Source organism: Bombus pascuorum, chromosome 10 (genome assembly GCF_905332965.1).
Source record: "Bombus pascuorum chromosome 10, iyBomPasc1.1, whole genome shotgun sequence".
NCBI lineage: Eukaryota > Metazoa > Arthropoda > Insecta > Hymenoptera > Apidae > Bombus > Bombus pascuorum.
Window position 1 is genome coordinate 8,012,703 of NC_083497.1, and position 27,695 is coordinate 8,040,397.

The window sequence follows — 27,695 nt, forward strand, 5'->3', positions numbered from 1 at the left end:
TTCCACTCGTATCGTATATTCTAATTCGGTATCGCTACAGCGATTTATTTTTAGAATTATAAACTACATAATATCACTTTGAATTACTAACGAAATGATGCTATAAATTAGACAAATGCTCTACTAAATACAAATATTTTATCTTAAACGCAAAATATTCGTGCAATTACATCATTAATAACAACGAGATACATTTTAATCTGCCCATTCCAAATCGAACAGTATTAATGGCGTGTGTGATTTTAACTGGACGATCAAGGGACTCGTAAACACGTACGACTAAAATCTCATTTAGTAGGGAATAAACAGTGTTCGCTATGGTTTGTTAAAATATGTCTATTCGTTAATTAATTGCTCTTATTTTCACCCCGGGTTTACGCACGGTTAAACGTACAATAAACTAAGCGCCACTGGTCTGTTATCGTGTTTATTTGTTCTTCGTATTTTCAGTCTACTACATCGTCATGGTAGCAAAGATTACATAAATCACTCGAAAATTCCAGACTCGCGATGCGTTTCGATGCATCAAAGAAAGATGTAGAAGGAAATTCCTCGTAGCTCTCGTTACCTTGACTTCCGTTCGATCATCGCTCGATCCATGGTAGCTCGTGTGTAAATACGTGGTACAGCACTGGCTTTATAGGCTCCCGTCGTAAAGATTTGCTCGGCTGCTGCGCCACGACGAGATGTAAACATGCTTCCCGTTGATATCGTGCTTGTACGACACAGTACAGCATACGGGGCATTTTGTTTCACGTGGTAACGTAATTTGCCTCCATCTAGGACCCACGTTGGCGTTTTTCCATCGACACCGTTACCATCTTCTCATAACTTGAATTTACTGACGGGACGATAAACCATAGATACCGGTTTATATAGGGTAGCACGGTGGTAGGAACAAAGTTTTTTGTACGATACGTCCTGTTATGTGTCTGTTACAGATCGTAACGATGTACTTTATTATGTATCTAGATCGTAACGACGATGAAAAGGAATGTAGTAACATCTAGGAGGAAACAAATGATCGATGTGGTTAGAGGGAAAAGAATAAGAAATGTAACCAGTATCTGTGGACATTAGCCGAAGGGTTGACTCGTGACACGAAAATATTTGTACAAGTGTACAATCTTTGCTAGAAGTTTCAATCATCTATACGCGTTGCCTAATGCATCTATCTATTTCCATCTGTATACGAGCCTTGAAACGATCTGTAAAAAATACCATGAAATAATATTGACGAGGTATCAAATTCTGCCTCTCATAAAACTTCGACCTCGTTTCGAAAAAGATTGAATCATGGGTATACGTCTGATTTACTTTCAACTCATCGGCATGTAATCCCATGCCCTATTGACGAATATCGTAAAAATATGGGAAATAAACTAACCAAACAATAAGTGCTCTAAACGAATTTATCGAATCTTATATCGCATGGTTTTAAAGTGTTGTTTGTCGAGGAAGAATAATAAGGTTCGATCGTTTTCGGTTCGATCATCTTCTGTTCAATCGTCACAAAAGCAGGGCCAACGATCGTAGTGGAGGCGCAGATGCGGAGAGCTGCGCTGCGTTTCGACACGGATTGTCGATTCCTTCCGCCCCTCTGTACCGGCCCTCTGAGCGCTCTTCGGGGTCCCGGCTGGTATTTTCTGTCAGTCGACGGCAGGCCGCGGGTCGAGCTGGTCGAGAAAAGCTGACGTTCGTAAAATCAAGTCGCTCGACACGCGCACCGCTCCATTCTCACGCGTATACATTTACTTTACAACACGAGGCACTACATTTTGACGTTCCTCCATTTCGAAATTTCAATTAATGGACAAATAATGGATGAAAATACAGAAATATTGAAGATATTGTATATCAATGATGAAATATTTCTCTCGAGTTGAGAAATTTCAAAAAATTTGAAAGAGGATTTTCAAATGCTGACAGCTGGCTTATAAGTATCTATTGTTTGAGTAATTGAAGTTTAAAATATTACGGAATTAACGGTGTGAAGTTTCTTAAATTTTGAGAAGAAATTGCAATCTATCGTCGGGTTAGCCGATAATCCCCGAAGCTTATTACGCAGAAATTGAAGATGAGATGAGATTACGCAGAAATGATCAAACAGGTTGATGAATGTGCGATGACAACTACCAGAAGCTAATCCACCTTCAAGCTCGTTTCTTACGAGTCTACGAACTTTTTAGTGAATATATTCTCTAATATCAAACTCCTGAAAAATCTTATAATAATCCAAGTGATAAAAATGATCTCGCTTTAACTCGAAAAAATAAACATTCGTAAATCGTACCAGTCATATATACCCATTGAATAATATTTCTCGCGATTTGTGGGAATTATTATCGTCATTAGTGCAAAAAGGTTGATCGCAGAAGAGTCGACGAAACGAAGATAAGGGACGCGGTGACCCAGGCTGTCAAGGCGCGTATAAAATCGACGATAGCAAAGTCGACTGTCGGCAGTGTCGCGGCAGCCGCGCGCGAGAGAGGACGTCGTCGTTAGTGCTACGTCGACGCGTGGAAAAGTCAGCATAGAAAAGTCAGCGTGGAAACGTTAATGCTTCCCACCACGCTGTGTTTTCGCTTTGTCAATCATCTCGCAAGAATTGTGTTCGTTTGTGTTCTTATCGCAACCTGCCTCGATTGTGCCTGAACGAATCGATCCACGATACATTACGAATGAAAATCATGCTTAAGGGACGATCTATAGTGCGACCAGCTAATTAACTTGCAGTCAAGACGCTTCGTTTCGATGCAAAATCACGACGTACGTGGTCTGCGCTTGGAGATACATAGAATTATTAACGAATCAGTGATGAATCGGTGAAAAGTTCAAAGTAGAAGGAAAGAATCACAGAATTCATAGAATAATCGAAAAGAAAATTTTCATTGAAAAGAAAAACGAAGAATCCTGACGAACAAATTTAAAGGTTCGGATTAGGTTCTGGGTTGAATCCGGTTTGAAAGCGCGCGATTTTCCCAACTTTTCAAAAGATCCGCGAGATGCAGCGAACGAGAGACGCAGATAACAACGTAAAGCCGAGGAAGCCTTGAGGGATTTGCGGAAGGAGGACGAGAACGAGCTAGTGACTGGCAGGCAAGCGAGAAAGAGAGAAGTAGGAAAGAGAAGAATCAGAGTCGCGAACAAGAGGCAACGGAGAGGCGAGAAAACACTCGAGGAATGCCGTGGATAAAGTGTTTGGGCGGCGGAGGCGGAAAGGCCAGAAGAGGCAAACCACTCAGCGTCAGCCAGCCGATCCACCTGCTCGTCAAGGTATGATTTGCCTTAGTATTTCCCTCGACGAATTTTTCAAGCAAAATTTCTTCTGAATGTCTATGAAGAGATTCTGACTGGGGGTGGTCCTGTTGCAAGATGGGTGTTAATATTGCCTTTAAATTATATTGCACATGGCCCCGATCAATTCGGCTATCGATGGTTCTCTCTTTTTTCTTCTGTGTTAAAGAGGTCCTCGAGTCAAATCTGGAAGGGATTCTGGCTCCAGATAGGCGACTTTATAGCCGCTCTTTAACTTTACTGGCACGGTTACGTGCTACTAAATCGCCGTATACACGCTTATCCACTTGTGTTGGATATATTTAGCATGATCAATGACGTAAATATTAATTTGGAGATTTCGATAGGGAAATGATGAGTAGTGGTTGGAGATTATTGAAGTTAATGCTTAACAGGAGGTTATCGTGATTTTGTATCGAAGACGAGTTTCCATCGACAAAAAAAAAAAAAAAAAAAAGAAGGGGGACGACAGAGGAAAATATCTAAATTTTGTAATCTGGTCTAGTGATTTCTTCATTCATTGGAAGATCGTGTGATCTAAGATCTCCCTCGCTGATAATTTAGCGACAAGCCAGCTCCGTCCTTTGTCCTAATTGCCTTCCATCCCTCCGACAGTTCTGTATCGCGGAAACAAAGGACAGAACTCATAGATAACGCAGACAACGTTTACACGAAGCGTTTAATAAGCGTGTCGCGTTCAGCGAGAGGTAGCTTAACTAGGAAGATGGGGCGCGGGAACAAAGAATGAAGAAAAAGGCGATAGACAAGAAAAAAGTAGAGTCGGACGAGGAATGGGTTAAAACGATTATTAGGCGAACGTTTCTTTCGCGTTGGAATGCCATAAAGCTGGATAGATACGACACTCTGACATGACAAAAGGGCACCATGGTGGCCCTTTCAACCAGCCTTCATTTATTAATTTCTTGGTTGAAGGCCTGCTCCTTTGAGTAGACTGACCCAGACCGCCCCGCGGCCAACTGTATCGATTCAATGATGCATCCGCACGACCCACCAATTAAATTGATAATAACCACGCCGCGTTACCTGCTCGTTATCGTGCCTGCTGGCTGACCCTTAACGCAATCGTTAAGTGACACACACTTGTAAGCGATCGTCACGATGAAGAGGACTGCCCTCGAAGGGATCAGATCGACGAGAAAATCTCACCTGACACTCGAATCTCGATTGACACGTTTTCATTCGGTTGATATCTCAATTTTTGCAAAATTGTATTGAATTGGCAGAATGACAGCTCCTAGTTCTCTTATACGAATCCGTTTGTTCGAAAGGATAGAATTTTGGACTACAGCCAGTAAAAATTAACTAAATTCGAATTTTCTATTATTTAATGAGTGAGTGGCGTGAAGTAGGAAGTTGTTTAGGTCTGGTGGTCGAGTTCCTTTGTGCTAAAGTAATATTTGGAATACATACGATTCTTTGGATCAGATCCAAGTTATATATTTCGAGAACAGTTAACGATTCTGGTGGATGACTGGTAGTTTGATCTTGAGTAGCTACAAATTACTACGTTTCAATTATCGCGGGAAGTATGTCAGACGAAAATTGTCATTGTCGCCATGGCAGACGTGTTCAGATTATCAAGGTAATTATCGAAGCACAAAAGCGACTTGAAAACAAGGTCGAATCCTCTTTCGTGTAGTTTCCTACGTTCTTCTTTTGAAACGACATCCGCTATTCAATACTCTTTTTATGCAAATAACGTCGCGTGGTCTGTAATTAAACGAAATTAAATTAAAACAATGTGGTGGAATTGAACGACGAATTAATTTATACGGCAAGAAGCGATTGATTCTCGAATTAATTAAACCCCGGTCAAAATTGAATTTCTCCGATTAAAATTTACGACCGTTCTGTTGCGAATGATCGTTTACTTTTTTCGAACATCGCGTCACCTGTTCTGACAAAATATGTAATTCGTCAAGTCTGCTAACGAGTTACACCATATACTACCATCTATGAGTTTTTCTACAATTAAATTTGGTGTAATCCGATCAAAATGTTGATGTTCCTGATGTATGTTCAATGTTATGATTGAAAAATATTTCTTTAGTGTTGGTTCTTTATCTTCGGACGGTGCACTGCTAAATTTAAACTAAGACAAGAAATATATCACTTGAGATCCATATTTATCCGTAAAGGAGAGCTGACTATAACGTTTTGGAATGGCACTAGAGACATATATCTCAATTCCGTTAACATCGCATGTAGTCACCTCATTTATAATGGTTCAAAAAAGTATTTTAATACTTGCGTAACTTTTACGAAAACGTATCGAGATTTCATTAACAGTAGTGTGAGGCATATATACCATAATTATATTGCTAAAATGTGAAACCAATCTTCAAATGTACGTAGAAGTTGCAAAATATTCATTGTTCAAAAAATCGATACCAGAATCTGAAATAATTTAAAAGTTTTCACATACTTATAAGACATTAACGTGCATCAAACAGAGAGCCATAATAAAACAGGCAATCAGAATCCCGGGCGAAATCCTCTCACGATCAAATAGAGTCCCACGCGAGGCTCGTTTTGTTTCAGGTAGCAACTCGCAGACGTCGTTAAGCGAATTAAGTACACAGACTAAAAATCGTGCGCTAATAGCGGCGCGCAATTAAATAATAGTAAAGCGTGCTACCACCCATGGTTGCGTGCTGTGGCGATTTCATTAAAGCGCCACTTAGCATCGCGAATGCGATATTCCGTAGAATGAATGCGTCCATGAAGCTGGCCATTCTCGCTGCTCGTTCTCCGCGCTCCTAAAACTCGGCTAGGCGAAAACTTTGCCGCGTGTTTGTCTCCCTCATTTATACAAAGACGAGCGTACCGTCGGAATCTCACGATAAAGATAAAAAACTTCTTATCACTTTCTGGATTTTTTGCAACTTTTTGTATTTTTCACGATTAATAGATGTTTTTTTTAAAAGTCTTGTTTGTTTTTTAAATATTTTTTGTTACTGTAAGATGTTATTCCTCACGCAGACGTGACGACGTGTGCGAGCTATCCGCGATCATGCGAGCGCACCACGTCTGTTATTATAACCGTACCATTATCGGTACTATACACCTGTACGGATTGGTTCTGGCCTGTGTACGCCGCCCATCAGCAAGCACGCTCCAGAGCTGGCAATTAAATTAGCGAGCCCCTGGCAATTCTGCGATTTTTCACATGACGAAACTTTATGTAATAGTACTCGAACGGAGATGAAAGGTCGCGACTCCGATGATCTCGAGGAGTGTCTTTGGAATTTGCTTAATTCTAGTCTACATTAGTATATTACTCTTCCACGCGAATTACTTCTAGCCTTTTATAGACTTTGTATTTCCTAATCTCAGCAACAGTGTCAGATTTCTGCATTACGTATCATAATCTCGCAAAGATGTTCAGGCATAAGTAAACGTGCATTTAAAGTCTGTTATCAAACATGCACGGAACGAAATTCCACGCATTGCATCACGTTCCTCGTGGCGCTACAGTTACTTTGTACAAAGCCCAGCAATTAAGTCAGCGCACCTGCCACGCAATTATGCGAATTTTTCTCGAGGCACGCTCACCGTCACGGCAAATATGTTAGACCACGTTTGATGGCGTATTCTTTCTTTTTACACGCATTTTTTGTCGTGCGTGTACATGCTTAATACATCTAATCGATGTGAACCGATCAGCTCAGATCGGATTACATGTTTGCTTAGAAAACTCGGTAGAAAATTCCAAACGAAGCGATTTCTTGGTATTCTCTGTATGCGTACGAGGAAAATTGAAATTCAGTGGTGAAAAGTACCTCGTGAAACAGGATCGATCGATCGAAGGGAAACACTCGACACGCTTCGATTACCTTTGGCTAAAAGGTTAAAAGCCGGGCTGGCGATATCTTTCACGGTGAATCAGCGAAGGCTCATAATTCTTCGGGAAGATTAGGAAAGTCTCATAACTATCGTCATCATCGTGAATGCTCTCCCGGTAACCGGTACGTGTACCAGCTCGTATATTACGCGGAACGTATGTGCGCATGCCATTGAATAGTACATACGGCAAAACAATGTTTTATTGGCTAGGTCCGTTCCCTCGGAACGGAGCTGCAACGTTCCTTTGAACTTTTTCTAGGCCAAACTAGCTCCAAAATTAATCTTACGGATATTAGACTCACCTAGAAGCTCCACTTTACATATCTCGATCTTTTACTTTGTTTTATCTCTATTTTATCTCTGTGGCAATTGGGAAGTTGAAGTGGTAAATGGTATAAGAATGCCACAAGTAAAGATTCTTGATAGAAACGGAGAATTTACAGTTAATTTTAATGTTCATATCTGTTATTTGAATCCTCACCTCTCTATCTCGCTCTTTTTCTTTTTTCCCTGCTGCAATTGAGGAGTTGAAATAGAAAAAGATAAATGTCATAAATAAAATTTTTTTAATAAAAACAAGGAATTTATTTTTGTTGATTTTCTGAAAGGTATGAAAATTCAGCGTTTACCTTTTTTCGATGGACTTGCAGAAAAAATAAATGGTAAAAATATATCTTCCATCTTTTCCAACTATAATCGTAGCTCTATTTTGTCATTGTCCTAAAAGATAAAATAAATTATTCTAGCACTTCTAACTCTTTCCGCTGTATTCCGCTGTGAAAAATCGCTTTCTGCTTTTTAGTACTTCAATCGTTTATCATTTCACGACCTGAGTTATTTAAATTTAAAAGCAATATTCTCTCTATTTCGGTGGCATTTACGCTGTTTTTAACAATCTCATAAAAGTAATGGAAATTAAATTTTCGCCGTTTTAAAGAAGGTAGAAGTTTCCGAAGGGCATAGAAATGAAATAACACGAATGATATAATAAGAAGATGGAGAAGTAAAAATGTAATGGCGATTCTATTTTTGAAACGCCATCGATATTCAAGGCTGAGAAGAGCGCGTTTTCTCTACGTGTAACGTCAAAGTGTCCGAGAGGTAGACACGTACGTGGGTGTCGATAATGTTGTGACACCGCTTAAAAGGTGTAAAGTAAAGACTGTGTGTGCGAAGCAAACAATTTTCGAGTTTATTGAGCGAACGCCCGCCGGCGAACGGTTTCAGGAGCCGAGTCCATGCGCGTAGGCAGATATACTTACCTCCTAACGTTTCAAAGCGTTTCCTAACGTTTAACAGCCCCTTTTCATCTTGACGAACCTCCATAATAAATTTAGAGTCGCGTAACGATTCGACTATTTCATTGATTCGAAGAATTTGGCACGACGTACACACCTTGTGTTATTACATTCAATTGCAAACACATAGGTATTAGAGTTTGTTCTTATTGCGAAAGTTTGCGGGAATTTCTCACGTGGTGTGATCGGTGTTAATGGTATTCAAATTCGAGACAAATTGTGTTAACAAGATTAGAACAGGCTAGTCAATTACCCGATGACTCCATCCTTGTTCTATTTTTGGACTCAGGGACGCTGAGACACTGGAAGGGTCACCCCTTCCAAAATGGTCGTCAAAAATAACACGTTTGCAGACGCTCGATGACATTTCTATTCATTCGCTTGCCAAATCTGGTGCCCAATTGGGTCAGAAAGTATACGTGACGAAGCTTAATACCGGAATCTTCGATGTCTAAAAACACGTAAAAGAAGACGTTAAAGTATGCAGTGACCGAAATACGCTTCATTTGAATCGTCAAAAAGGAATTGCAGTGAATTTATAAAAATTTCTATGAAAAATAGCAAATTAATCATTCTCAGTGCGCAGTTCTGCTATTTATCTAAACTTCTGACGTACAACACTTGAAGAGATTTATAGAAGAGGAATCTTTAAAGTTTCCGGACAGGAGTAGCGAAGTTGAAGAGGAAGTAACGGCGGAATTGAATTGAGAAATTATTCGAGTGCTTACCGGACGAGGCTGCCAGTCCCGAAAAAGGAGGAAAGACGCGGAAAAGCAATACAGAGAAAGAGGGTTAACGAGCAACGAGCCGAGAGAAAAGAAACGAACACTGTTGGAGATTAAATCGCGCGATATCACGGCTTAACGATTCGAGTCTTGCGCGAGCGACGATGGCCGACCTCTTGAGATTCCTTAATTGCAGCTGCACGCCGGTGCGCAATTAAAAGTTCTTCAATTGGGACACACGTATCGCATCTCGCGGTGCCTCGTAGTTTTATTCAACCCCTTGGGTCAACTACGTGGAATCTTTTTGCTCATCGGATTATCTTTGTAGAAAGCTAGTTCAAGCTTGCGTATTTCGTTTCTTGAATGGGTCAGCCATATCCAGAAATCTTGCTGACACCTGCTTCACACTTGCACGATTCCAGTGCAATTATGCCTTTGAAATAATCAATGTGAATGAAAATGACGTGCAGTGCTAAAGAATCAGGGACTTCTTTTATTCTTTTTATTATTTGTGTTTGCGATATTAAACACAAGAGTATGCGGTTTTAATTATTCCGTTCGAATAATGAGATTTAGTTTAGTGAACAGCATAAATGAAGCATGATAATACTCGTCGCAAATAATTTTCTTATTCTTTGAATTATCTCCATTTACAATTGAATTCAAGAATAGACAATTCTTATTTTTGGCGTTAATAACGGAATTTAGTAATTCGCATCGTCCAAAGTGAAATAAAGCGATAATCAGAGTAAGAGACATAATTTTTACTGTTCGTACTTGATAACACAATCTAAATACGCTCTTCGAAGTGAAGCAGAATGATCATCAGTATAAAAGCAAAAATCAAGAATTTTTTATCGTCTAATCCATTTGCACTTGCGATACCAAATACCAGTCGATCGTTCAGCTTCCATCGCAAAATTATCAACGAAGATTTCCCTAAAAAGATCCGAAATATGTTCAAGATACTGTCAGAGAGACTTTACATAAAAGCAATGAATTCCCTAAAGGATTTTCGTAACAACTGCTCTGATCCTCCGTTTTTTCCCATCGTCAGAATACTCTGTAAAAGAAAGAAGAAGTTTGAGACCCAGCCATAGATCTTGGCGAGGGGACGTTGAGCGATAGCAATAAGGAAGCATCAGAGAGATTCCCGTGCCTCGATCAGTCTCTCATTGTTTCTGAATAATTGATGCAGCACTTGGCGTCGTCGGTCGATCGTCCAGAGAGAACAATCGACCTGTTCGTGTGTGGCTTGGATGAAACCCGCCGGTCTACACGGCGGTACAAGCGGTCGATCCATCAGCGAATTATCTGGAATCGCGAAAAGTAAATCTCGCGACGTCAGGCGGCGTACACACGCGTGTATATGATAATCTGGGCAATATCGCGAAATGTCAGAAAGAGCGAGGCGCAGTTTCGTCGTGTGTAGTCTGGTTACGAAGGATGTCGGGCCAAGTGAACATCGGCGTTGCGAAAGGAATTTGTTCGTTCGACTGTTTCCACAGGGAAATGTACTCTTCGTTCGACATGGATCGAACTATTGTTGCCACACACGCGTTTCATCGTGACGTAATTTTGAGCGCTTGGCGCGCGCGATGGGAACGATTCATCGGCCTCTTCTTTTTTATGGAGATTACCGGATACATTTGCATGTTGATTTAATTCGTTCGTGGGAAACGATCCGCTGTATCACTAATAAATGGAAACGTGAAACACCACTGATACGTTGAAAGTGTAAATAAAACAGAAAAATTGAAATTTTCATTGGAATAATACGTTTGAAAATGAATATTTCCCGTACAATATAATAAATTAAATTCTATAAAATGTATTGAAAAAGAAATCGCGCAATTAGCTCGAGAGGGCATTTCTGTAAGTTTATACTATATTCGAGAATGGTTTTCGTTTGAGAATGAGATTTTCTTAGCAAGTTCCCCTTGTAATCACAAACTCGTTCCCTTGTTCGCGATTCGAATGCTCGACAGCGCAGTTGGATCTCGGTAATTCCAGCAATCAGCCCGACAAACCCTTTTCACCGGGAGTACCGCGACACGACAGAATTCTTCCGTGGTCTCGGAGGTGAACAAAGGTCGTCGGATGATTTCTCGAGAGTCGGTAATGAGCAACGTGAGTGGAGCGAGCAGAAAATACGTGAAATCTGTTACTTCCACGGTTGAAAGCTTACTGCATCGGTTGAAAGCCGCACAATAAGAAATGACATCTCACTTTGCATATGATTAACCACACAGACAGATTCCAAGTTCCATTTCTATTCATAGGATCCTATTCGAAAGAACATAAACGAATCGATATAGAATCAAAGAAGAATGAAGAAAGAAAAGTAAAAAGTCATTGTCTTTCGATAGTTGTTTCATTTTTCTTCGCGTCCTGCTTTCTTCCGGGAAAACTCGTAACCCGGATTTTCCGATCGTCTCCTCGAAACTTTCGAGCGAGGAATTTCAATTGTTTTTTCTGCCCAATCGAAAAAATAACGAGCCTCCTATTATTTAGCCTGTGGACTGAGTTGGTCGAAAAGTCATCGACGCAGCGTTCACGTCTCGGATTTCTTACGAGTACCACCGTCTTTTTCTATCTGGTTCTATTCTGGCGAGGAGTAGTGCGCATTCCATGTAGAAATGCTCGTGGCGAACGAACCGGTGCAGAAGAAGTACGGGACCGTGGCGAGGAACGCAGTCTACCGTGTATAAAAGGGTGAAAGGTGAAGATCAGTTAAGAGTGATATAGTGAAGGCGTTTAGTTAAATCGATCAGATAGCAGCTTTGCATGGCCCCTTGGTGGCACCCTCGCGCGTCTGCCACTGTCTTTTCCTGAATTATGAGCAACGTCCACCTGCAAAACGTTTCTTCCTTGATCTGTATTCCCACAACGAGCTCGTACACGCCGGTTCAATCTCTTCTCGCTCTTTCGTTCCTTTTTCCATCCTCCACTTTCAACCCAATCATTGCCATACGTTTCTCGTCGTAGTACGATTTCGAACTCGTTAGGATTTTATTTTGCTGCTAATCTTCTTAGAGTCATATTCAGGTTGCTCGGTGGTGTGTCTCGTAGACTTTGCTCTTAGATTAACACGTTTTAAATCGCCATGCCACGAATATACACGCTAATCGTGGTAGCACTTAAAGTGGAAGGATATCCGTGACGGGATTACAGCTAGGAAAGATAGCTGTCTACTTATTTTTTTAGGACGATTGGCCTAAAAGTGTCCGTCGAGGAAATCATCTAATCACCAGACCGAGTTTCCAGAATTACGAGAGGCTCTTTAGCTGGACAATTTATCGTCGGTTTACGACAAGGTACTAGCGTTTCACTTCATCAACGGTATCGGGAACGGTCCACCAAGTCGAAGGATAATGGGCCGATGAGTAAACGATCATCGTAACCATTACTAGTTCTCCTCAAGCCTGAACAATCCCGCGCTTAGCGCGATTTACCGGCAGCCAAGAAAATACGGACTTTCTAATATTTTTCACTGCATCTTCCGCTATCAGCATTGCAAAGTGGCAGCGAGATTTGTGATCAAGTACTTCAAGCTTTAGTAGAAAATTAGTTTCAATACGATATTATAGTTAACATAGAGTAGGCTAATACGTGTATTGTATCACAGATATTTTAATATTTTTGGTACTTCAATCTGCGAATAATATTTAAAAAATTGTAAATATTTTCAAAAACAAACGAAGACAATTTTGGCAATATGTAATTGATCGACAACGTGCCAATCTTCGCCGAGAAAAATAGAAAACGCACTTTATTTTCAAATATCTCTGTTATTTCCTGCTATTTGAACATTTCAAGAGAAAAAGCGACAAGGTATGGCACAAGGATAAAAATTCGAATTCGCTGTAACACTATTTTATTTGAAATTTTTCGCATATGGGTTAGAATGACGAGTCTTTCAGAAAACAGATTTAGAGAGGGAAAATTCGTCTATCTGCCAAATACACGCATCTATGTATAAAAACGCTGGCTCGAAGCGATTGAAAAGACTCGAGCTGGAAATCCTGGTCGATTAATCGGTCCGATCGTTTCCGTGCACGCAAACGCTTCGAATGTTTCCGTTTGGAAATCGGAATCGACGGGAGGGACATACTCGAATCGAGAGACGCACGCATGTCCAATTGCAAACGTGAAAGCTGCCCGGTTCGCGCAGAAGTCGGAAAGGAGAGCGGAATTCGATCGACCGGATAAATGTTTAAGCACGCTCCTGCTTCCTGTTTGGACCATTAGCTGCGCCACAAGCCGTGCAATCGAATCCAAGGATCATACTCTGCGTAATGGTCGCGTGCTGACTTGGATCTGCGCGAAGATCTCTGCATGATTTCCCACGAAAATCGCGATCGTGGCTTGTTGATTACGAACAATGATGTCCATTTGACGAATAGGAATTTATGGATCGAATCTAACGTACATAATGTTTTCTCATCCTTGAGTTCTTATGTTAAAAAATAATGGTGTCTTCTAGCATACAACTAGTTTGATTAATCTGTACAAAGCTCAAGGTTGAATTTGAAAATGTTGGGGGTCCAAATAACTCTATCTTGGTATAACTCGAATAAAGGGAGAGACATTGATAAAACGTGTCCGTCGATTGACGTTCCCTCCTTTGTGCTGGTACAAAGTGGACGATTTAATTGCATGATCGAAGCACATCGTTTCAGATAGATCATCGCCGCATTGAGGTACATTCTATACGTTGCTTTTGAAATGGACACTGACGTAACGACAGTTTCTCTATCTGTGTGTTAGACTCATCCTTGTTGGTGAAAGATAATGCGGTAATGAAAACGGTCTCGTTAGACCGCGCAATAAAATGACGTGGCGGTTAAAATCGAATCAGACTTATATAATTTTCTTGACTGTCAAGAACGGTAAATAATGTTGTTGAGGAGCATTTCGTTTACCGGCAATCTTATTAAGACAATAACCGAGATATTTTGCATAGAGTATTCGTGGACGTAAAAAGATAGCGGGTAATTTGAAAGGGTAATTTTACGGTAATCCTTTGTTCTACCCGAATAAAATTATCTTTAATCTCTCGGTTATTAACTCAACCGACAGACCCAATTTTTCATATCACTTTAGAAAAAGTATACGTAAAATATCTCTAGCGGTTTCAAAACTGTGATAGATATTTATACAAGCCATTATTTTTCTGTGAAAATGAACGAACCTCTGTAACGTCTGATTTCTAGCTATTTCTCAAACGATTATAGCCAGTACTTCCACCTGTCAAGACAGTGTACGGTCGTGCTATAATTATTTGATGGCGTGTTCACAATGACGATCGCAGACATCGATAGCGCGTCACGATTCGCGCGATGTAAGAACGTTTCACCTGGTCTTAAATCCGGTCTTAAATCCAGATAACTGGACCATGTTACGTGACTTTTCCACCATATAGTTGGCAATGGTAGAAGTTTGGTTCTTTCGCGCGGTGAAACACAGCCGTTCCAGAAAACGAGCAGTCATTATTCGTGTTATTGCGAGCAGGATGCTGGAATATGCGACGCGTGGCCGTCGTTCCATATATTCTGTTCTCTGGCATGCTTCCCGAATATTTTGTTCCCTTTGGAATAATACGGTCTGCACCGCGTGTCTCTGCAGCCAGATTAAAAGTCATCCCGAATTTTCTACGTCCAAGAGCACAGCCTCTCTGTAATCCTGTCGCAGGCGCCTGTAATCCATGCGCTTACGTGCAAATCCAAATAGAGATGGAACAGGTGTGCAATTATCTGATGCCGTTTACTCATGGATTTTATAACGCTGATGCTACCGATTGTTGTTTGGAATGGATTCGGGGATCGTTTGTCTCGAGCCAGAAGGGTCCTCCTAAATGCTTTAAATCGTCCTTTTTATAGTAGTTCTCCTTTTCCCACTCTAATAAAATAGCATACTTAGTAAGCTTTCTTGAATAATTTGCTCGTAACATGACAAAGAACAATGCTGTAGATCTCTATCTGTCTTCGAGATGCAAATGATTCTTATAGTTTTACTGAATACGAGTAGTTTCATACTAGCGTACAATCTAGCATTCGTTTCTATATTTCTTCCAATGATATTTTAACTTTCTAGTGAAAATATCACAGAACCTCTCTGGATCATTTTTCTGGATACGACTTATTCACATTTTTTGTTCAACTAACAGATATTCATATTCATCGAAATTTCAATACACGGAGTTCACATTAACTTTCACTAAAATCTTTTCTCCAATAAATGGAGTTTACGTTAACTAAATTTCGTCCCAACAAACGAAATTCTACTGATATATTTAACAATCGATTTAACGATCGTACAAAGGCCATTATCGAGTGCGTTGGAATATCGTTCGAACATCGTTCGAACGTTAATAAGGCACTCGAAGATCTTCCTTGATTCACCAAAGGTTTCTCCAAAAGGGATGAATAAACTAACGATATCAACAGAGGAAAGAAAGTACCTCGGGAGAAGTTTGATTCGAAGTTTCCTCTTTGATGAGGTTTGTAACAAACCCCGAGGAAAAGTACCTACGGTCCTTATTAAATTTTTCCAGCAGAGTATTCACAGGGGCGCGAAATGATCGTTCGCACCTCATTTACCCCTCGCGTTTCGGTATTCTTTCTGCTTTCTTTTGCCTATCATCGCACCCTGCGCTATTATTTCTGCCTGTAACAACCCCTCGAGTCTGGCGAGACGACTAATATCTGTAGCTTGCAACCCCCGTCAACGACAAAGACGCGTTATTATGCACGTTCCCGGCACGTCGTCAGCTTTCAAACAACCCTTTCCCCACCGGTAGCAACAATAACAACCGTGTCTAGTCGCTTGCGTGGCACAAATGCGCGCACAGGAAGCGCACGTCCGATTTACCCGCGCTCGTCGCGGCTCCTACTACACTTCCGTTTAAATTAACCATGCTGACAAATTATTAATGTGCCCTGTCTGCGATCTGCATATTCACACGCGGAACTGTGGATTTCATACAGCAATCAGTAGACTTTCAATGGGAAAGTTGGTAATTAATTTTTCTAACGAATATTTAGTATGAAATTTTCCAGAAGGTTTAGAGGTCCGTTATTCCATGATTGGAATACTTTTAGACTTTGACACGTTGATTGTTGGTTATTTCAACAGAGTGCACTGTTATTAGGCATGTACATTAATTTGGCGCTTTTAGTTTCAAGCCAAATAGGAATTTCTCCCCTGATGGGAGACTGCATTAACGTAATTGTACAAGCATCGCAGCAAACATAGGGCAGGAGAAATAGAACTAGACACTGCAACTTTGGAATCGCAGTAATTCCTTTTCATTCGAAGCTGCACATTTCGTGACGTGTATTTATGGTCAAGGTAAAATCGCAGACGTACGTTCATGGATCGTGATCTTCGATCTACGTTGTTTGTCTCGTGAGGATCTTCCCGAGGGTAACCTCTGGACACGTGGGTCACTTTGTCGAACTCAGCCATTTACCATCATGGTTTGGGTAAGGAACAAACGTTACGAAACAGACCATGGAGCACCGAAAGCAATAACGACTGGCAAATATTTGCCAGCCGGATATTACGTGTTTCCTAAGCTTCGACATTTCCAATAGCAGAATAAATACACCCTGACGTACAAACAAGGATGCATCATCACGCCCTTAAACGGATACACAAATATGTTCATCAAACTATTAATATAATAACCTTCATAAATTAGTTGTAAAGCCAAGCATCCGAGCATTCAATCGACAATGGTAAAAATTCCAATTCTACTTTTCCTAGATGAAGATCTTCATCGATAACGAATGGAAACACGAGAATCACCGATCTTAACGATCCTCATAAGTCAGTGGCTTCGAGTACAGTTACGCGGTTCCGCGATCATAATTCTCCTCGCTTAATTGTATTAATAAATCCAATTAGAGTGGTCGACGTCGATTGAACGATAGCCAATAATCTAGCAGATGGTACGATCGAGGATACAGACCGTCTGGAGGTGGGACCAGAAGTTTCTGCAGATTCGAGGTTCACTGCTTCTCGCGCTGTTTCCATTCCAGCTCCTTTGAATCTTCTGGGACGAGTTCCGATCGATCGAATGGAAATTCCATTCTCGTTAAGTGCCATGGAACAAGTTGGAGATATACGAATAAGAGGGGAGTCGGTCGTGTCACACGGTTCAGAGGCAGAAGGCAGAAAGAAATAGAGAATTGGAAGGGGAAAGCTGGAGCAAAAAAGAGGGAAAAAGGGACAGATAGGTAGAGGAAGGGGAAGAGTAGGTTCGTAGAGAATCTACTGCTAAGGCGAAGCAGATTAGAGCAGGTCGGGCACAGCGAGATTTCATCTATAGGCAGCCGCTTTTCATCCTCCCCCTCCTTTTTCTCGTCCTTCCCTTCTGTGAATCGTTCCATTCTCCTGTCGCCCTTGAATACCTTCTGCCCTAACGATAGAACGCACATATAGTTATAAAACCGAAGGCCCTTTCGCAGGGATGCGTCTCTCATTCCTTATCGTCACCTACTGAGAAAAAAAGGTGAAGAACCGGTTTCTTCGCCTTCCGCCGTTTAAAGAATCGCTTGTTCATTAATATGACAGCTTATTACGCACGTGCCTGCTGCCGATCGTCGTCCTCTTCTTCTTTTTCCCCCTCGCTCGACCGTTTCATTGGGCGATTTATTTCGCGACTGGAAACGCGCTCTCGGTTCGGGGGAAATCAATTTTTATCTTGTCAAGGAAGGAATGTTTAAAACGTGATTGCGTCTTTTACGAGAGATTTCTGCGTAATTAACGATCCATCGCATTAACTTCATTACACGGTTTCTTCAATATCTAAACGGATTAATATCGATAAAGTGGTAAAGTGCTCTTTACGATTTATGCAGCGATAGCATTGATTAGGAAAATCTGGTAGACGTTCAATAGTGGGTTTTAGCTATTCAGTTGTATCACGCTGTGAAATCCTCTGATCCTCCGCTCTAAGGAACGGGTTCAAGCGGGTGGCAGACCACAATGGGTCGATTTAAGGCGAATAAATGGGCCTTTCGTGGGCCTCAACGCATATCTAAATATTTCGGGCCACGCTGCTAATGTGTCGCTGTATCACGAGGGCACGTTCCAGTGGTCATTAAAGAATTCATTGCTCGTTCACGAAACTACACACATCCTGTTGGAGAAAGAACCGTTTGGGAAAGGGATTTCACGGAAACGCGTCGAGTGTCGGGCAACGAAAAGACATTATGCAAATAGCTACAAAGCTCTGTCCGGTGACACTGGCCTCGTATTCCACAGTCTCGTGCTTATGCTCTCGAAATTAATCACCGTGCATTTAAACGCTCTCAACGTTTCGAACGTTCGCACGATTTTTCTCGTTGAAAATTTATTGGAGTTGTTCGCTCGTACCTCGTATCTCGTTTTTTGGCAAACGTCGCCTGTTTTATTCCGCGAGAAGGATTCGCATTACTTCCAGACGAGAAGCGTGAAAGTCAACGTCGTGGAAGGGAAAGAAACCAGCGTCGACGAGCATGGAGACTTGGCGAGACGCAAATAGACGATTGATAAATTCGTCTGGAACGACGAGGCGCATCGAGATGCATGCTGGTGCCTTACAGACTAGAAGGAGCTAATGCGCTTTATGGGGCTGACGGGATATTGATGTGCATGCGGGAGTCTAACACACCAAAAAAACAAGTTTACCTCCAGACACGAGAAATATCACCATTCGAGTTTAATGTATTCTTCAGCTCTGAATTTGTTCGTCTATTATGTGGATAGTCGAGTAAAACATTTTGCGGTTGCTATAACCTCGTTCAGATTAATCAAAATAACTCGAATAGAAGCTTGTGTGAATCAAGTCATTCCAATGGAGCAGCTTCAATTCAAGTGAACTAACTTTAAGCAATGGATGATTATTGGAATATTAGTAAAGTTGGTACTTGCTGGAATATTGGCAACGACGAATGAAATTCATTTCTTAAAAGAAAAAGAAATATACATGTGTTTGTGGCGGCACTCGACAGCAAAATACCACCACTCGACACTAACTTAGCGTCGGACGACGGCAGCGCAGTGGTTAGCACCTTATGTTACGAACTTCGGAACCCGGGTTTAAATCCCGGCGACCGGAGTCTGGCAATTTTCTTTCACGCATCTAAATTAGAAGAAAAATACAGTAGTACCCCAGCAGCGATATTTACACACTAGAAGCATCAGCAACTACAACTATCACGGCCTATTCACCTCATGTTTAATCGGCTTTTAGTACGCACTTCACAAAATTACTTCAAGTCAATACTAAAATGCGTAACAATTTTAAATAGCTCACTTTACTAAAGTAGTTTCAAGGGATTCTAAATTAAATGATTAAATTAATGAGAACCACCAGGCTAGAAACTCGGGAGAATATTTCTCAACTTGACTAATCTGAACCAGTCTTAACATGCGAAGCCGTCTTCAAAAATTAAGCATCCTTATTTTTCTCCGCGAACATTTACTAATTTCTAACATGCTGTATCAGTTTTCCTCCTGTCAGATGTCCTGCAGCCCGAAATATCTTTCCTAAGCGATGAAATGGCGGCAGAGACTTAACCAAAGACACGAGAGATAAGTCTCGCGTGCAAAGTTTTGCGAGAAAGGGGAGAGAAAGGGTATCTGGAAAAGAAGACGACGATAATCTTCGTGGCTGGTCTGGCGCACGATGAAGAGGATTCCACCTTCTCGCCGCGGGGCATTATTCTACACGTGCGAACATTTCGCGGGAACAATGGTCCGGTCGTTAGGAGGAGTTTTCGTCCCGAGTTAGGATCGTGTCCGGCCGGTATTATTCCGACGGGTTCCTGGAACGGCGTTCGTTTGTCGGCAAAAATAAGAAGCCGTGAAAAACTGTGAAAGCTGCGGAGGTCCTGCGGAGGAACTAGCTGCCGTCGACTGGCAGTCAGGCAGAACCGACCACGAGACTTCCCTTCCCTTCCACCTTCTTTCTCTCTACACGTGTTTTCTTTTCTGCTTTTTGTTCTCAGGCTGCTACGAAGCGAGGCTTTTAGCCCTCGTTCTCACTCATCCTTTCTTCCCTGCACACACGTTCATTGTTCGGCCCCATTGCTTCTCGCGAGGACATTTTCTGAAACTAATTGGCCCGTCGCCTCATTAGACACGAAACTTGCCCGCTAGATGACGGACTTGGTTAACTCGAATACAGTCATTCTGATTGTAACCCAAAAATGGAGATCGCAGAGAGAGAGAGAGAGAGAGAGAGAGAGAGAGAGAGAGAGAGAGGGAGAAAGAGGGAGAAAGAGAGAGCTATGTGCCAGTAGATTTTGAGTTGAAGTTAGTTATCATGAAAACAGCATCTAGGTAAAAATGCAAGCTTTTATGGCGACGGAGGTAGTTAGAGGGAATCCTTTAGGATGTTCAAACTTCCTTGCAGTCATCACGAGAACACTACCTGGATAAAATTGCAGATTTTTGTGGCGACTGAAGGAAGCTAGAGGAAGGTCTTGTAAGATCTTCAAACTTCCTCGGAGTTAATTATGTGGAAAACGCTATCTGGGTAAAATTAACAGACTTTTGTGGTAGCTTGATGAAGAAAATACTTGAGCGAATCCTTTAAGATGTTCAAACTTGTCTAAGACTTTAAATTTCATTCAGCGATGCACTGCTCTGCTTTTTTGTGTCACTCCGGTTTTTATTTTCACTTCTCGTTTAAATTTCTTCGGTACACGTTTTATATTCCAGTCGTAGATACTTCTAGTATCAGAAAAAGAGAAAATGCTTTGGAGTGATATTCAGAAGAATTCCATACAATGCTAAGCGGTGGGAGATCGTCTAAAAAACCAGCGTTACAGAAATCCAGGCAAAGTTCGATCCACGATCGAGAGAGCACTCGAGACGAGCGAACGATTCGTTCAAGTGGGTGGATTGGTGGATGCACCCACGCAGTTCCGCGTGTGTACAGGAAGGCCGTGGAATCGACATAACAGTGGGAGAAGAGGCCACCCGTGGAAGCGCGTTTTACATAATCGGTCAGTCGGGAAAGGTAACGACGCGTTCGCGAGCCGGATGCGCGTTTCTCGTGAATATTCTCTACTGAAGAGTGCTGGCTACCAACGGTGGAAGGCGCCCGAGGACTGAACTCCTCCCTGAACTTCGATCCGTGTAGTTTAGATCTACGCCACACCTATGATGTTGTATGCCGCGTTTCATCGAGCTGTTGAAACATGTTGCGTCATCGAGTTCATGTATCAATGTATTCCGGTGAACGATGTAATCGTCGTCTAACCGAAGGCGTAATAAGTTTATCGACGCAGACAGTTACACACATCATGGACTTTTAGTGGCGCTAATGAAGTCACAAAAATTCTCTACCTCGAGATAGGTCGAAGATAGGAAAGAACAAAGTTTGCGTCGGAGAGAAAAGCAAATTTGCAAATTGAGGAATTGATAAAACGTCTCTTGACCATGTTTGCAGCATATATATTTTCTCTTTAATATATTTCAACTCTTCGTTTAAATATTCATTATACTATACGATTGCTTTAAGAGAACTGTATCTAATTACGTTGTGAAGTAGACCTTAAGGTTGTTTTTATAAAAGCAATTATTTTCATTTAATATAAGTCAGTGTTGATGATTTTTATAACAGCGATTTCGCCATAGATGACATTTCGCTTCTAATTAATACAGTATATTCTTATCTCAAAGGTTTACAAATTTGACGAGGTCAGTCTTTGAACCCTGCAATTTGTCGAATACGTGTGCATCGTGCAAATTCTTGACTATATATATCGAAGCTTTATTCCCTTCAAACCGAGGCCTCAGACGAACAAATTTTATTTCATATTTTCGATGCAAAATAACCTCCTGCCAATTGTCTGTTCCCTTTTAGTTGGGAATTTCGCAGATACACGTATATTTGATAAAAAGTAGAGCTCGATTTTCTCGAAAATGAAGCTTTCAACGTAATTTTATTATTCCTGATATTCTTTTCGTTTCGAGCCATAGAATCTTCTAGATTTCACTGGAGCCACGAATTTAGGCCCACAATATGTTCTCATCAGAAGAATCGTAGGATTCGAAGAAAAAGGGAAAGGTGTAATTTAATGGTGGATAGGGAAGGGTCCAAGGGTTCTAATCCGAGAAAAGGAAAGATTTCGTGGATGGTTGGGCAAAGACAAAGGAATATTCGTTGATCGACGACACCAGAGATCTTTTGGGGCTGGAAGGCACATCCTGACCTCCCAGTGAGATAAATCGTCGTGGGACCGATCTTGTGGCCATTCTTCGCTGCTGTTAGTATATAGTCACGCAACCTGTGCGCCCTTGCCGGTCGACCGGTTAATCTTGAATCGCCTGTACAACCTGTCCTTCCTGGGATCTCGAATTACGCGTGGAAAAAGTTGGGTGTTTCGTTTACACCGCCTGGAGAAAGGAAAGAAATATATGTAAGAGAGGAGAAAGGAGAGGAACATCGTTGGTTGTTCGACATTCGGTCGAATCACGGTGATGTTAACTTAGGTGGGGTAAGTCCCTCAGGGGCACAAGTGGCCGTTTAGGCGGTCCTGCAGGGACGAGATTAATGCGTCACTTGGCGAGGAGAGACCCCTCTCGAGTCGTGTCAAAACATATGGACCGAAGTGCCACCAGCGTTCACGACAATTATCATCTCCACCAGTTAAACGCTTCCGTCTGCTATACTCGACGAGCAACTCGGACGAAGAAGTGGTTAGGATGAGTTTAAGAGTCGCCTCTTTGAAGGGTTAATCGCTGCTTGTTGCCTGTTCACACGAAGATAGAGATGGCGAAGATGGTAGAAATTGGCTGGTCAGATTGTGGAACTGATCTTAGGCACCCGGATCCTTTTGGTCATATAGAAGATGGCGTTTTAATATTGAAATATGGACGGAGAATGGAGTTAAACTATTTTCACAAACTTCTTATCAAAGAGATTTATAGAGGAGAAGATGATATAATGGAGAGCCGGAATCAAAATTTGTTATTCATCTAGAAAATTATAGAATTAAAAATTGTCCATTTATTTCCAAAGATCTGTGTCGAATTGCTCTATTTTTCAAGAATAAAACTTTAAAAAACAGCATTAGTTAAATTCCTACGGAGTTCTTGGAGGAATCAACGCATAACATTGTAGAAAGGATCGATGGGGGAATTTCACCGGCAATTTGGCGTTTATCGCGGATCAGGAAATTCGACTAGCGCGGAAATCGCGGAAGGATGCCACGAGCGCTGAGCGGCACTCTTCAAAGCGATGCCGGGGAAGTTGCACGCGCGTGGGATCGTGACAGGCTCGTTGAGCGTGAACGACGAAGAAGCTATTTCAAAGGGAAACAAAGTCTAAGTCGTTAATCCGCTTGGCACTTGCCAGGAAACGAGACGAGTCGATAGCCGACCCCTACTGCACGACTAGGGTGCGGTTTTCAAACAAACATCGAAAATCGAGATTCAATTCTGGCACGACTTTGCAACATTACGTAATTCGGTCGTTGCACTACGGCTCTTAAATTTTGCCACAGCGGCGGTTTCTGGTTCCGTCCTAGTCACTGTTGTTTCTACGAAATTCCGAAATATCCTCCACTAGCACCGAAATAATAGTTCGTATCGTTAGCTCGTGCTTTAGATCGGTGAAAACGTTTGCCTTGGCTTATTCGGACGGGCAAAGTTCCCGGGTTGGGTTAAAGTTTGGTTGTGTTATTGAATTAAGCTTTGTAGAAAGAAGCATTAAGGAATCCTGAAAGTTTAGAAATGTAAGGATAAAAAGATTCGGAAATTCTTAACCAAAGAAATAAACAAATGTAACGATTCGAAGGTTCGGAAGACTGAAAATTACAAAATTAGGGCTTTTAGAAATTTGGAAATTGGAACCTTTAAAAATTTCGGTATTCGGAAGCTTGTAAATTGAAAAATTTTGAGAATTCGAATGCTTGAAAGGTTGAAAACTTGAAAATCGGAAACTTTAAAGAATTGAAATCACAGCAGAGATAAGTTACACGAACTGCAGCTATTTTATACCGCTTCCTTGATCTTTCCGGGCATCGTCCAACAGAGTGCCGTAGGTCAAGAATCTCTGATGTAACACTTAGACACGCCTCAATTATCCGTTGACTCATTCTTCTTCTTCTTCTTCTTCTACTATTCATCTTCTCAACAAAGGTTCAACATTCTGATATAGTATAATCAACCCTCAAAAAAATTACCAACTCTCACAATCAAACCAATTATTCTGCAAATACATCAAAATAAACAACAACGCGGCAAGCACGAAGAAACATACCTAAGCGTAAGCGATTAAGAGCCGGCACGTGCTACGTAATGTAAGAAGCGTCGTCTAAATTCTGCCTCGATCGAGCGTTTCCCGGGGCGTGCCACGTCAAGAATCATTGAAGCCGTGTTCCGGTGTTCGATCGCGCCGCGATCGTTAACGTGTGTCAACGAGAAGGTGAGTCCATCAACGTCCACTGGAGGCCATTGTCTTCATCCTGGACGAAGACGTTGTCGGTTAGGGTAAGATAGAAGAAACAAGGAATTCCCGAGGACGTGAATCGAACAGGGAGGAAAGGAACGAATGCGTCGGAAAGGAAGAGGAAAGAGAGAGCCGAAAGAATGCGAAACGCGCACAGTGTGCAACGAGCAATCGAGTTCTTGGATTCCATGGTAATCGTGAGCGAGATGAACCAGACCCATAAAGCTTTACCGTTTCCTTTTACTGTACACACACATACACATACACGAATATGGAGTTGCTGGAAAAATTGGCAGCGAAATTTAGAAAATATTCGAAAATATTACATGTTTATAGAATTCTTTTATTATTAAATATTTGAGACCTCGATGGACATTTACTTCAGATTACATGAACGTGTTTGACCATGATTCTATGAAAATTATAACAAATCAAAGTTGTTTCGCTTTATATTTCCAAAGTGATATTTTCAAGAACTGTAATCAGTACTTCTTGTACTTTCATGTCTTTATACCCAACATTAGCTAAAACTGTTTTAATCTTGGAATATTAATCGTTCTTGGAATGTAAAGCGACGAATCTATCTGCCCAGAAATTTTTGCACACCACTGTGTATTAAGAATGCTACGCTCTTCTCGTATCACACAATACGTCGTTATCACTGGATGACACGAACATTCTGTGACACGTGAAAACACGATCTCTTGGTAAAAGATTGGAAAAGTTACTCGAACGTAGAAACGTCGATACATAGAAGAAGGAGAGGAAAGTTATCGTAATGCTCGGTACAGCGATGTCGAGTCGCGTTCCTTGACTGATTTTTAATCGGGTCCCATGTACGCCCGCGGCCACTAACGTCGTGGACTGGTTCTTTATCTGATTCCGACGCAATTATTCCTGCCTCGGGGGTAATTAAGTCCGATGCAAGCCGAATCGATTTTGATAAGCGATCGGGATAATACAACCTTCACTCCCTGGGATTGCACAATCCAATCGTGCCGTTCGGTTTTTATCGCCCAGACCTCCGGATGGATTTCTATCTCGTGATTGTTATGCCAGGATTCCATCGTGCAATTACTCAACACAGTCGTACCAATGGAATTAATGGGACAAACGAGCGTTTAGGATTGTTGGATTCGATCATTCTGGAAGTTGTTGTCAGAGATCATCTGCAAAGAATGCAATTATCATATAGCAGTATGATATTCCTTCTTTTTAAAGTATGTACCCTTAGCGAACCTCTTTGAACTGCAGGTGACCTTGCGTGCCAATGGTATATTCTGTGCTGTAACTTTAAAATTATCTTCGTTCCTTGTAGAAGAACTTGGATGACCCATTATGATCTTTAACCCTGCCGATCTCCTCGGGTCCATATGATTAAAAATGAAAATTATTCAATAGATGTTATCGAAATGTAAGTAGTACTTAAATATTTGACTTGAGTATTTGACATAAATTATACAGGTGTATTTTATTAATTTTTGTGTTTCATATTTTTTACGAATAAAGTATTTCATAATTTCAAGAGAAACTATTTGAAGTAACGAAAACAATATTTTCCAAGGTGGAACTATCTGATAGAATCTTCACTGTTTTCGATTGATTAGATCTAGGTAGCTGATACTGCAAGATTCTTGGTCCTCGCTAAAAAGTCACTTGGAATTTCCAAAAAACAGAAGGAAAGAAAGGGAAAAGGGATGATCGAGAGATCCAGTGGACTCCTTGGCTATCGGATAATATGCACATACATATGAGGTTGGCGCACAACGGCCGTTAGAACTTTTGAAGCGTTCCTCTTAGCCACGTGGAATCCGTGGAATCGCATTTAAAATTGAAATCACTGGCCCCACTCGTTCTCTTCGTCTACCACGAACCTTCATACGCCCATGCTACACTGCTCGCATCAGTACGATCTTGATCATCGACGTCCCTTTTTCTAAGCATTTTTTTTTCCTTGCTTTTTTCATTTCCCTCCACCTCTTCTTCTTCATGCTGTCCATTTTTCTCGTTGAGTTCCCACCCTTTCTCCTCCTGTTGTCCCCTCTCGTCGCGTTTCACGTTTCCTGCGGTCGCGCATACGCGGCCACACGGCGTCCCATGAATTTGCATGAGTCCGATCTGTCTGGCGTTCATCCAGAACGAATTTCTGTTGGCGATCTTCCTCGTGACCGGTTCATTCATCGATTCCAACCACCGACAGTGACTCGATGAGTGTTTACCTCGCCACCGATCCACGATCGGGCGATCAATCTCCGTTTTGGTAGCTCCAGCGTCGAGAGACCCGCTCGGGGAACGATATACATCGTTAAATCATGGCGATACTTTGTCTCGCTGCTTGATTTGTGGAATTTGTTCGGTTATGGCGACGACGAATAGCGCTTACATTTGCTGACGTTTTTAACGCAGTAGATAAAAGGATAGACTTAGTGAGTCGAATATTGGACTAGGGAATTTGTTATTGGAAATGTTGGTTAAGATCTTAGGAAGATCTCTGCTAAATTAATTTGTATGCAGCGTCTTTGTAGAATTCATTCTGTATCAAACATGAACAGATTCCGGTTGAGGGTTAAATTCTCTCTTAAATTTAAGCTTAGGAATCTAGAGAAATTTTGTCACAGAAGCTTCTGAGGAATGTATTTTCAGCTTTGTATTCCATCACCTCTTTATCAGCGATTCGACTCGGATTAAACTCGTGATGCGCACAGACTGAGACATTTGAACGTAGGAATTTGGAGGAATTTGTAGAAATTTGGTTATGGAAACTTGCGAGTGAAATCACTTCGATAGCTGTTCTCATCCCAAGTATCGCAGAAGCCAGTAATTGTAGAACTACAATGTCGCAGTTCTAGCTAACCCTGAAGTGGCAACATTTCCAGTAGCGATCATTTCGCACGACTGTCCGTAAATCCGCGTCACGATGACCGTTAGCAACAGTTGGAGACAGCGATATCCGCGCTTCTTGTATCTCCGGTGCGAAGGTCGGGACAAGAGATTCACTGGGTGGTTTTGCGGTTGAGTCGTCCAGAGAGCCGAACGTTGAACGTACAACGATCG

At 41.5% G+C, this 27,695-nt stretch overlaps 1 protein-coding gene across 6 annotated transcripts in view; it reads left to right on the forward strand.

The window, feature by feature from the left end:
• The first annotated feature begins 1,796 nt into the window (after positions 1–1,796).
• Positions 1,797–27,695, forward strand: part of LOC132911304 (tensin-1) — a 181,583-nt gene continuing 155,684 nt past the window's right edge. For 3 of the 6 annotated variants that reach the window (XM_060967874.1, XM_060967875.1, XM_060967867.1), the window contains exon 1: positions 1,798–3,276. In XM_060967874.1, the coding sequence (XP_060823857.1) occupies positions 3,184–3,276 (93 nt within the window). In that variant the 5' untranslated portion in view covers positions 1,798–3,183. Of the gene's footprint in view, positions 3,277–27,695 lie in introns of all 6 variants that reach the window. The other 3 variants (XM_060967866.1, XM_060967879.1, XM_060967887.1) reach the window with 2 other exon arrangements.